Source organism: Pseudoliparis swirei, chromosome 8, assembly GCF_029220125.1.
Source record: "Pseudoliparis swirei isolate HS2019 ecotype Mariana Trench chromosome 8, NWPU_hadal_v1, whole genome shotgun sequence".
NCBI lineage: Eukaryota > Metazoa > Chordata > Actinopteri > Perciformes > Liparidae > Pseudoliparis > Pseudoliparis swirei.
Genome location: NC_079395.1, coordinates 13,850,633 through 13,862,708, shown reverse-complemented (window position 1 = coordinate 13,862,708; position 12,076 = coordinate 13,850,633). Strand labels below are relative to the sequence as shown.

Genomic DNA, 12,076 nt, shown 5'->3' with positions numbered 1-12,076 from the left:
TCTAGACTGTCGGTGTTTTCCTAGTACAAATGCTGCAAGCCAAATACCCCCCCCTCCCCCAGCCCCCCCCCCTCTCTGTTAGACAGAGGACAGATTCTGCTCAGAGGAGATCACAGTCCTGACCCGTCTCTGCCTGCCTCCCTTGTTGATTCCCTCAGTCCTCACGCTAAGATCGTACACACATTTGTTTCTATTAATAAAATACTTACTGTACAACTTTAAAAGCATCTCTTAGAAGCAGTGTGGTAACTGGTATGCAGGGAGTGTGGGTAGAAACATTCAGATTCAAGTCACAGCCCAAGCTGACTGGGACTTTCCATTCTTCAAAACAACAAAGCTAACAGTTCCTACACTTTGACGGTTTTTGCTCCTTAATTCTCTCTTCCTTTCTCGCTCACTAAATAGTGTGATTGTGTTGACTGTACACTTCTGGAATGGTACAAGTATGCAAAGGAGTGAAGCACAGGGAGAAAACAGTCATGAAGGCACGTCAAGCAGACTGGCTCACTGCCCATTCCCCATAGCCTGCCTCCTAAATCCTAAGCAGTGTGCGTGTGTGTGTGGGCGTCTATGTGTGTGTGTGTGTGTGTGTTTGTGTGTATGTGTCCATTCATTTGGTATGTTGCACAATCAGAGATGCTGTGTGTGCCATTAATCAGTTATCTCTGGTGTATCTAAAATGAAGATCCAGTTTTTAGGAATACATTTTCTATCTATTCCTGCTAGAAAGTAAATAACCTGATGTGTGTGTGTGAACCAGGAGGTTTCCTCCAGATGGAATCAGCCACATCAGACCCCAAATACTTTCTCTTTATAAGATGAATTCACTCATCATTGATTTGGGTTACTCACTCGCTACTTTGTGCATCCGTCTGTGCACATGTGACATACTTAATGAACTCCAGATGGTGTTTTTTTCATGAGGTGTACACATGCATACACTGACACCTGAGCCCGTCACCTAGCAACAGTTTGCAGGCTTTGACCTCACTGATCACATATATGAGCGCAACATAACAATTTAATAATGTATTAACAATGGTGTTTGTGTGTCTGTGTGTGTGTGTGTGTGTGTGTGTGTGTGTGTGTGTGTGTGTGTGGTTTTGCAGAGTAACTACCTGGTGTTTATTGCTGAGCTTTTCTGGTGGTTTGAAGTGGTTAAGCCCTCATTTGTACAGCCCAGAGTCTTCGATCCAAACGGTACAGTACACGTTCAAAATAATGCATGCTATTGTTAACTGCGATGATGAAGAAAATATGGTATGCATGTTTAAGGATAACTTTATAATTAACAGTTGAATGTTGCGTGTCTGTCACGTGTTTCCCCCTGCAGCCTGTGAGCCTGTAACATCCTGTAGAACTATGGCTCCTGTCTCCAGTCCAATCAAACAGAGCGATGCAGACAGACCTGGCAGCCCCGAGGATGCCCCTGCACAGGGTACAATAGTTAATATCATTTGGGGATGTGCATAACTCTTTCTTTAGTGATCATGCAGGCAGATTTGTCACAATGCTAGTGAGTATTGGTTCAACAGGAGCATCGGATTCACCGTTACTACTAACACAGATTTCGTGGTTTTCCCTCTTCTTTGTTATTTGCTCATACATATTTATCTAGTGCTTTAAACAAATATGACAAAATCAGTAGTATTAGCATTTAGCAGTAACCTGGTGCACGAACACAGTGAAGTGGAAGAAAACCAGAGGCCCTCTTGTGGCTGATTTACATACATGCAGTCACTCTGGTATCACTGATGCTATATTTTGAGTCCATCTTTGACACGCATATTAAACTGAAGCAGAACCCCCGCAGCATTTATTGTTGACTGTTGAAAGAAGGGATGTAATACATGCAGTAAGAAGCTCCTCTGTGTCTGTGACAGGGATAATGAAGAGGTCTACTTCCATGTCCTACGTTGATGGCTGTGTTGGGACATGGCCCAAAGAAAAACGGTGAGTGCCTGAACTCCCCAGTTTCCCTACCCAATCAGATGTGAAGTGGTCTGGTGTTTCCCTTTTGAAATAACGATATATTTCCTCCCTCAGCTCCTCCTGTCGGGGAATCTCCTTTGAGATTCCTCTGGACGGAGACTCCACTGAAGCCTCCTCCCTCGGTGGTATGCCCCGCTCCGCCAGCAGTGACGGTCTGGGGTATAAAGTTCACTATGCATCTCGAGGAGGCATGAAGCGCCACCTCTCCCTCATGCCTGGAGATGTAAACGGCCAGAGCAGACACATACCTGAGGAGGACGAGGAGTTCACCTCCAACAAACCACTCGGGCGGAACAACACCTTCTCAGTGAAGAACCAAAGCAGGTATGAGAGGGACGGGTTTGACTACCAACAACCTCTATCCTCTATATCGTCTCAGTGAAGGAGATTTAGTTTTTTGGGGGTGGGGATTCAGCAATTTTTCATAAATGAATGGATAGATTTGATGACACTGTAAAACAGTAAATGTCTGCGAAGAAAATATATATATGATTTTTTGTATTTATTTGTTTGTTTAGTGACATCAGGATTTTTTTCCGACCCCAGTGATAAAATAAGGACTTTTAATTGACATAGGTGGGTGGAGGTTTAGTGTAGTAATTAGCGTTTACTTCTAGTTATGTTCGTGCCAGCAGCAGCAGTGACTGTTTATACTCATTTGCTTTTTTGTCAACTTTCGAGATAATTTGCTTTGAGAAAATGAAAATATGTTGTTCTTAGATCTAAATGTTATTAATAAAGCTTTTTAATGTACACAGTAAATTCCCAGTGTTAAAATGTCAGTCAAAGTATATTAACTTTTTCAGAGTTATTACAACACTAGCAAGAGTAAATAGTCCCCAGTGTTGGTGTAATTTTTCAGAGTTAATTCCCCAGTGTTAAAAATTCAGTGATTAACATGATTATAATCATGTTACCTAATGGCTCTGCTATAAATAAAATCAAATGCAAATTTTACAGTCACATTTTTTTTCAAACTGCAGAGAGACATAGAGATAAGAAGGACATCCGTTACTTTCAATATCATCAGTTTACTTACCTAAATCTGTCTCTAGGTACTCCAATGGGGTTCTTCCAGACAGCAACCACAGTAGCTACACCAGCCCATCAACTCCTCCGAGCATTGAAGAGGCCCTCAAGATCATCCACGACACTGAACGGCCCCACGCTAGCCTGGGCCTGGGGGACGGAGACAATGGCTTCTTTCTCCACGGTTCGGAGCCTTCAGACCCTGCAGGGGACCAAGGTCACGGAGACGACCCGGGTTCAGCTAAGACTCGGCTGAACGACCACGACCCCTACTCAGTGTCCACAGATGAAGTTGACACGGGCATCCATGTGGAGACAGAGGACATCCAGAGCTTGGATGAGGACTCCTCCTCCCTGAGAGACTATTCAGACATAGACCGAGACTGCGAGGCCACGACCCGGTCGTGTCCTCTGCTCGGCCAGCCGGAGAAGGAGCCGAGCATGGGAGGAGGACGGAAAGGGGTCAGTGATGAGGGCGACAGGGGAGGTGACAGGAGCGACCTTTGTCCCAGTTCAGCACCCACAACCCCCAGATCCCACACAGCCAGTCCCGCCTTGTCCTCTGGAGGCTCTGGAGGAGGCATGGTCCGGATGACGAGCTTTGCAGAGCAGAAGTTCAGGAAGCTGGAGGGAAGGAGTAGTGGAGGAACCACACCAGAGAGTTCAGATCTCAATATGCCATACACACACCTGCCAAAAAGCATTTCTTCTCAGGTTTGTGTCCTATTGTGTGTCACTCATCCCCTAAACTTCACCTCGGCAGAAATAGTTTGGAGTGAACATTGAATTAATGTCAATGATCTTTGCATTTTTTTCTAGATGTCTACGCCTCCTTTGCCAATCACATCTCCCTCTCCAGTAACGCCCTCTCCGAGAGACCCCTCCCACCTGATAGCCTCAGAGATGATTCAGCTGAGGATGAAGCTGGAGGAGAAACGGAGAGCCATTGAAGCCCAAAAGAAGAAGGTAAAAAGATCAGGACAAAGAAAGACAGCCAGAACTATATTATTATATTATTTCATATAAATGTTCCCTCTGTGTTGCTCCCTTCACAGGTGGAAGAAGCTTTCACCCGCCATCGTCAGAAGATGGGCAGAACAGCCTTTCTAAATGTAGTGAGAAGAAAAGGAATCACCGCCCCCTTCAGCTCGGGCGCAGCAGGAGCAGCTTCTCCAGAGCCACGCGCCGCCTCAATGGAAACCAACCACGGCAGCATGGAGCGGGCGGAGAGATGCAAGCCAGACGGAGCAGCTCCTAAATCCCCCTGTGAGGAGGGTGGAGGTGAGTGTTGCTTACAGATTGCTCATAAGAACTTGATAGTTCATGTCCAGGCGTCCTGTGGCGGGTCAGTTTGCTTTCAGACCACCAACAAACTGCACCAGTCAGCGTGGAACAACTGTCTCCATCTGGTTGTTACGTCCACACCAAAGGTCACTTGAAAGCTTTCACACCAGTCAAATTCTCAAACTCAAATATCAATATATTTTAAATCCCCACAATTTTGCAGCTCAGTCATGCCCAGTATCACATTTCACAGCCTAAAGTTCAGCAAATGTGTGGGTTTTTAATCCATAGATGATTCAAAGAATTTTCTTTTCCAAATAATTGTTGTGCTGCTGGACAGACACGCCAGGAATAATATTCATATCTTCATATCAAATTGGCAGTTGACTGACCTGTGTGTGCGATGTGGTGGGCGATACAGGCATGTCTCCGGGAGAAGTCGACCTGACAGAATACACCCGCTCCATCGAGAGGCTGAACACGTCGTTGGGCTTCCTGCAGACGGAGATGCAGCGCATGGCCCTGCAGCAGGAGACCATCATGTCCATGCGAGAGCAACAGCAACAAGCCTGGGTCATTCCTCCTCCGGCTCCATCTCCGCACAGGTATCACTTAATGATAGAGGAAAAGATATACATGTTGTTTGTTTTTTTGTGAACACATACATGACCTTGTGTGATCTCCTCCACACAGGCAGCTCCGTGAGTTGCGTAGCAGCAGCGTAACAGGCCGGGGGTCAGGACGATGCTCGGTGGGGTCTTTGTCTCCCATCCTTTCTTCTTCCGGCTCTCCTCGGACTCCCGTTGGCATTAAGCGCCGTCCGGCCTCCTTCCATGCCAGGACGCCGAGGACTCCGCGGCCAAATGATCTGAAGGTCACACCTTTCAGTCGAATGCTCAACACCCAGACCTCAGTGGACAGCCTACCCAGACTAAGACGTTTCACACCCAGCCAAACCCAGAACAGCTCGTTTGCTTACCTGAGCCACAGCGACGGGCCCCTGGAAGGGAAGAACCAAGAGGCCAAGGACAACAAAGAAAACACAAAGGACAAAGAAGATGGCGTGGTCAAGAAGAGTGCTGGCACTCCTCAGCTGTCGAGGAGAGAAGCAGCCAAAGAGAAGGAGGATGAGCGACAGGGGGAACGAAAGGGTGAAGTCAAGCAAACAAGGTCATCAGAGGTGTTGTGTCAACCGACGTCTGAGATCCAAGGGCCCTCAGCCAGCCGGGTCAAGGGAGACCCCCAGGGCAGAAAAGACCTGGTGGAGGTGGCTCTGTCGGGGCTGAAGCCTCGAGGAGGACCACCCTGCAGCCAGGAGATGACGGGAGAGGGTGAAGGAGATAGAGAGGCAGGAGGAGACACTTATGGAAAAGACCAAAAGATGTGCTGTGGATTCTTCTTCAAGGTGAGCTGGAGCTACGTCATTGTCTTCAAAGATAATCCATGTGAAAAAGCTTGTGTGTGAAAATAGATGTCCACATGTTCCTGAAATGTTATGAGTGTATACACACACGACACAATAAGGCTCCCTTGCAACTCAAGACCAGGGCTGATGTTCCCGTGATGTTGGCTTGATGAGCGTCACCAGTTTGTCTCTGTCCATCTGAGCTAACTTGCCAGCATTAATCTCGATATTTGTGTGATCATAGCAACTATTCATAATACTTTTAGCTCGTTTTTGTAACAAGCAATAAGATATTTAAGGAAGTATAAGTGAGCAATAAATAATATGCAAGGTCTTCTAAGTTAATACATCTTTAGATTTATACAGTGACTTCTACATTTTCCCACTAACGTAGTCAATATGTCACCTCCATGTTAATATATGATCAATTATAACTCTGAGGAATTTTGTTTAAAAAACGGCCAAATGCAGGAAGCACTGGCAGGAAGAATCTTACACAGATATGTGCCTGTTGATCCGTGAGCTGATCAAAGGAAATAGAGATGTAAATGTAGATCTTGACTGAAGGTAATTATTACTTAAACCACATTAAATATCCCAAATACCAACATGATTTTAATAATTATACAGTAAGGGGATATTTGTCATAATAACTTAATACACGGTGTAATTATGCACCTGCTGAGTGAACAGGACGATCAGCTTTTCACGAATAAAGGTGCAGTGTAAATATCTCTACGTCCAATCTGACTTGTGTATATTGTGGGCTCCCGGTCCATTTAAACACCAGGATGATGTGAAGGGGGAGGAGGACATGGCAGCAAAGAAAGCCGCTCTGCTGGAGAAGAGGCTTCGGAGGGAGCAGGAGGCTCAGGAGAAGAAGCAACAGCAGGAGCTCGACCAGGAGCAGAAGAGGGAGGCGGCAGGGTCTGGTTTACTTTCTGTCTTGTTTCCAATGCTAACACGGTCCCCATGTCTATAGCACCAATACATACTGTCTTTAGCACCAATACATACCGTCTATAGCACCAATACATACTGTCTATAGCACCAATACATACTGTCTTTAGCACCAATACATACCGTCTATAGCACCAATACATACTGTCTATAGCACCAATACATTCTGTCTATAGCACCAACTGTCTATAGCACCAATACATAGTGTCTATAGCACCAATACATACTGTCTATAGCACCAATACATACTGTCTATAGCACCAATACATTCTGTCTATAGCACCAATACATACAGTCTATAGCACCAATACATACCGTGTGTCTTTTGAACATTATGAATCTGTATCTTCGTCTCTTCCAGGTTGAAAGTGGAGGAGGAGCAGCAGAAGAAGGATGACGAGAAGGCAAGAAGGGAATACATCAAGCAGGAGTTTTTGAGGAGGAAACAGCTCAAGCTGTTTGAGAACATGGACGAGGTCACGAAGCCCCGATCGGGAAGTCTCAAGAAGAAGCCGCGGCCCAAGTCCATCCACAGGGATGTGATGGAGTCGCCCACGCCCCCTGTGAGAGCAACAGGTGAGCAGCATGCAAGTCGAAAGCACAAGCAGCTTCTGAGCCGTGCTTGACCGCTCCTCGTGTTGCAGGGGTGCGTCCACGAGGCTTCTCGGTGTCGAGCGTTTCTTTGGCGTCTCTCAATCTGGCCGACCACGACAGAGACCAGCCGTATAACAGGAAGAACTACAGGTAAGACCCACTCGGTGCCTGAAGCGGGGGTTTTAGGCTCTCTTGACCTTGAGTAAGAAGCACGAGAAGAGCAAATACTCTACCTGCACCTGCCTTTGACAGTACAACACGAATAACTAATCGTCTGCATTAGGTGGATTCACAGAATAAAGAAATGTAAAGTTAAATTTGACCAAGAACCAAGATGACAGTTGAAGCTGTCGGGCCGTTTTCATCCATCTTTTCTTCAAGCTCCTTTCAATGCTATTTTATTCCTGTATAGTATTAACATAAGTATAAATCTCACAGTATTACACTAGTTACGTATGTTTATAATATGTATTTAACTACGACAAGTGGGTTTAATGAACTTTTCTAATATCACAGTGGGTGTGTGAAATGCACCATCCCTCAGTATATTACCACCATTGTGATACGCACTCCAACAATTAAACATTTAAAAATGTGTGTCACCCAGATATCATTTACATAGACTTCAATTTCATGGCGTGTTTTGTGATGTTTCAGTTATTTATTTCTGACTGTTAAGTCTTGACTTTATCGAGGCTTACACTCTTGATTCTCTTCTATCCTCCTCTCATTTCTTTCTCTATTTTGCATGCGTCCCTCAGAGGCAATAAGCTAGCGCATATCCCGTTCTTTCTAAGCTCTCCCAAAGACAGAAAGGGGAGGTTAGTAATGTTCCTGAAAGGTGACTCCGAAGGCAACGTGTCCTGGATGTGGCTCCATGTCGAAACAGCTTCATCTGACTGAAGCCTGCTTTTCATTCGACATTCGCTCAACACAGACTCATGTAGAAGTAGACAGATGTGCCAACCGTGAAATCATTGAACATATTACATCACTGCCATTGTTGCTTCTGCATTAAGGTACATGGGACCTGTGTGGTTGAGATGTTTTCACCTCGGTTCTCCTGCTCTCTACCCCCTTCCGCTTCCCGCAGTAATGCTGTTGGCTCTCTTCTCTCTGTCGGCTGCTCTGCATTTATCTCTCTCGCTCTCTCTGTCTCTCTCTCTCTCTTTCTCTTTCTCTCTCTCTGTCTCTCTCACATCTGTATGTGCAGTGTGATGTAATGCAAGACAACAGGCAGGGTTGGAAAATTGTGTAACAAAGTCTGACCTTGTTTTACTACGTCTCTCTGTGTTTGTGTGTGTGTGTTAAAAAACTGTGTGTGTGTGTGTGTGTGTGTGTGTGTGTGTGCATGTCCGTTTGTGCACTCTGTTGGCGTACGCTTTCATCCATGTGTATGTGCATCGCCCTCTCCGTGTTTGTTGTGGGTCTTCGTCTCTCCGTCTCATGCGTTGGTCATGTGATCGTCTCCAGGCCAGACTCTGCAGAAGGGTTTTCTTCCTGTCCTTCGACTTGTAGTCGCAACGAAGAGAAGGATTGGGAAAATGACTCCACCACCTCATCCACTCCCTCCAACAACGAGTACACAGGTAGAAGATGTACCTGTAATTAGTACATAGTTTGTTAGGATTCACACGCAGTCTCATGTCCGGGCTTTCTTTCATCCCACAGGACCCAAACTCTACAAGGAGCCGAGTGCCAAGTCCAACAAGTACATCATCCAGAATGCCCTGGTTCACTGCTGCCTGGCTGGCAAGGTCAACGAAGGGCAGAAGAACAAGATACTTGATGTATGTTTTGCAAAAATGTGTCCGTGTTTTTATGCATTACAAATGCAGCACTAAACACACGACTTTTCTTTTTGGTTTCGCGCAGGAAATGGAGAAGTCCGAAGCCAACAACTTCCTTTTGTTGTTCCGTGACGGCGGATGCCAGTTCAGGTCTGTGTACGCCTACTGCCCGGAGACGGAGGAAATCACCAAACTGGCCGGAATCGGGCCGAAGAGCATCACGATCAAGATGATCGAGGGCCTGTATAAGTACAACTCGGACAGAAAGCAGTTCAGCCTGATCCCGGCCAAAACCATGTCCGCCAGTGTGGACGCCATCACCATCGGCAGCCATCTGTGGCAGACCAAGAAGCAGGCGACGCCCAAGAAACTGCACACTAAGTAGCACCAGATGGCCGCGCAAGATTTGGACATACAGTACTTCTCTAGAACGAACACTAGAGAAATAGTGTATTTAACATTTTCATTCAAAGTACACATGGTCCCCACTGAAGCCCAACTGGAGAACAGAGAGTTGACTGTTACGCTCTGGACTAACTATACGGGACACAAGTGTTTACTTATTAGCATGTGTATCAATGTGCCAAACAAAGAGAAGAAAACAAAAGGCGGACCATTGCCTTACCTAGTTGAACCACTGAAGCACTGAATGTCACTCCTCAGAAAGAGGCCGTTTGGTTTCTATACGTTGATCATGTGTGGCCTTATGCTTGTTTTCTCTCATATGGATGCGCTGTGATGGTGTTGGTGTCAGTTTGTCAGCACTTGTAATAAAAAGTCTGTTTGTGATACAGGAGAGTTTGCGAGCACTCGCAGGTCTGGGATCAGCTCACGCCCCCTCAAGCAGGTTGTTAAGGGTGGCCCGTCTGATCCGTGATCAGGTAGAAGCAGCATTTTTTATGAGAGTTTTGCTGCTACACAGGCATGTTTTTTAGTTCTTGTTTTTCTTTTCTACATGTGACTGAAACACGTATAAATAGTTCAAATGTGTGTGTGTGTGTGTGTAATAGTGAAGTGCCAAGAAGGGTGAGGTGAATACCTCAATTGGTGATTGCAATTACTTTCCAATAGTGTGGAATAATGAGAGTATTGAGCATAAGGAGTACCATGAAACACTTCTGGAAGGCTCCTGCTATAGACTCTTAATTAATTTCATTTTGATAATGCTTTGAAGATATTCTGAAAGACATCTCAGATGTTATTCAGAGAAACATGATGATATTCTGTACGTATATATATATATAATATATAAGTTAAGTTTGTATATGATGGCAAAACCCTCCGAAATGAGCGAGTCTGCTTGGAGGAGCTTTTATAGTTTATCACGTATGTGTGTCAGTGTGTTGTCCTTTGGGGCCTTTACTTAATGCAACAAGTGTAATCACTCTACAGTATCGCTGGTAAGACGATCGTCAGTAGTAGAATAGACAGAAATCTCACTCTGTGTCATCAGTCTGTGCAATTTAATTTGAATAATCTCCAGTGACCATGTTGGAGTTGGAACTAACAAATACTTAAGATGCCACTTTAATGTGGATATTGTCTTAACTGTTAGAGCTTGATTACCCTCAAAGTACATTGTAAATAAATTAATTCATCCATGATACTACTTCAAGACCTTGTCCAATGGCGTTGAGTTGTTTCCGCTTCAGTACCGTCACGCTTGTTACTTTACTTTTACATAACTTTTTGTCACATGTGTTGGCACTGTACATATATATATATTTTGGCATATAGAAGTATTTTTTGTAATGACATTGACCTGTTGGAGGTGTGTACTGATGAAGCAGTACAGCTGTTGAAGGAAGTGTGATGAAAGCAGATGCAAGGTGTATGAAATCGTATGAAGGCGGTATTGTGTATGTATGAAAGCCATAAAGCATACTGAGATTTTTTCCAATTTTTAATTCATTTTCTTCTTAATTTACTAAATATGCTCAACTGTTCATGGATTTTTTTTGTTTTCCTATTACTTTGAGCTTTATTAAAATGCAAGCTATCAACAGTATTCATAGTTTGCATCCCTGTCTTCATTGATTTAATAATAGCGTCATTTAAACTGATATAATATCACTCATATCACCACCAACGTTGAGTAAATAAAACAGGTAAGTATCATCATCACTGTGCACAGACCGTTCGAGGGACGCAGACACTTTACAAAAAGTCTTGGCGCCATAGTCATTTTCTCTAGTGCAGCTGTGAATTTTTGAATACTATTGGCTGTGTACAGCTTTGTAAAATAAAGACATCTGCACGATATCCTCATATTGATCTTGTTGATGGATAATCAGCTGGGCTCATATATCAACCATATTAGCCCATTGCAGATATATTGGTATCTATGTTGGCTGATAATTAACAGAAAATTGCAAATAGAAAAGCTTTGAGAAAGTGTTTCTAGTACATTGCTAGAAAGTGAGAAAGTCGTTTATTCCTTTCTTAAGGGTTTATTTTTGAACAACAAAATGTCCCCTCACACATTATGGGGGATATGTGTTTAACCCTTGTGTTGCCTTAGGGTCATTTTGACCCGAATCAATATTACACCCTCCCCCCGCCTTAGGATTAATTTGACCCCATTCAATGTTTAATGTCGGTGTTCTTTCGGTAGTCAACAAACAAACATAAAGTGCCTCACACTTAAACTTGGAAAACAATATTAATTCTAATAATTTTCTGGAGGTTTTAATTGCTGGCGTCAAATTGAACCCAAAGGGTAAAATATGTTAGTAAATATAAAGGTAACAGGAGGATGTAATATTGATTCGGGTCAAACTGACCCTAAGGCAACACAAGGGTTAAGAGATCAATCAAAAGGAATCTTATCAAAATAAAGTTGTATGTTAAAATGTCCCTGAAAATTCCTTTTAAGCATTTTAGACATACTGTATTAACAATTAATTGATGTGATGTTTAATTTTTCATGGATTAGAGGAATATGAATTTAATTATGAATCAGACCAGTGATGGATTGGGACTGGATCTGGATGGAGGTCCACTGAGGGGCCACAGTGTTACT

The 12,076-nt window shown here is 44.1% G+C and overlaps 1 protein-coding gene across 3 annotated transcripts in view; it reads left to right on the top strand.

Annotated features, from left to right (window-relative positions):
* Positions 1-11,062, top strand: part of camsap2b (calmodulin regulated spectrin-associated protein family, member 2b) — a 30,811-nt gene extending 19,749 nt beyond the window's left edge. The window contains exons 7-22 of one of the 3 annotated variants that reach the window (XM_056420958.1): positions 1,110-1,200; positions 1,334-1,438; positions 1,884-1,953; positions 2,047-2,316; positions 3,048-3,735; positions 3,841-3,987; positions 4,077-4,302; positions 4,727-4,910; positions 4,999-5,710; positions 6,501-6,637; positions 7,032-7,246; positions 7,315-7,414; positions 8,026-8,085; positions 8,738-8,853; positions 8,936-9,054; positions 9,140-11,062. In XM_056420958.1, coding sequence (XP_056276933.1) covers positions 1,110-1,200; positions 1,334-1,438; positions 1,884-1,953; positions 2,047-2,316; positions 3,048-3,735; positions 3,841-3,987; positions 4,077-4,302; positions 4,727-4,910; positions 4,999-5,710; positions 6,501-6,637; positions 7,032-7,246; positions 7,315-7,414; positions 8,026-8,085; positions 8,738-8,853; positions 8,936-9,054; positions 9,140-9,439 — 3,540 coding nt within the window. In that variant the 3' untranslated portion in view covers positions 9,440-11,062. Of the gene's footprint in view, positions 1-1,109; positions 1,201-1,333; positions 1,439-1,883; positions 1,954-2,046; positions 2,317-3,047; positions 3,736-3,840; positions 3,988-4,076; positions 4,303-4,726; positions 4,911-4,998; positions 5,711-6,500; positions 6,638-7,031; positions 7,247-7,314; positions 7,415-8,025; positions 8,284-8,737; positions 8,854-8,935; positions 9,055-9,139 lie in introns of those variants that run through there. The other 2 variants (XM_056420959.1, XR_008832551.1) reach the window with 2 other exon arrangements.
* Positions 11,063-12,076: the final 1,014 nt, after the last annotated feature.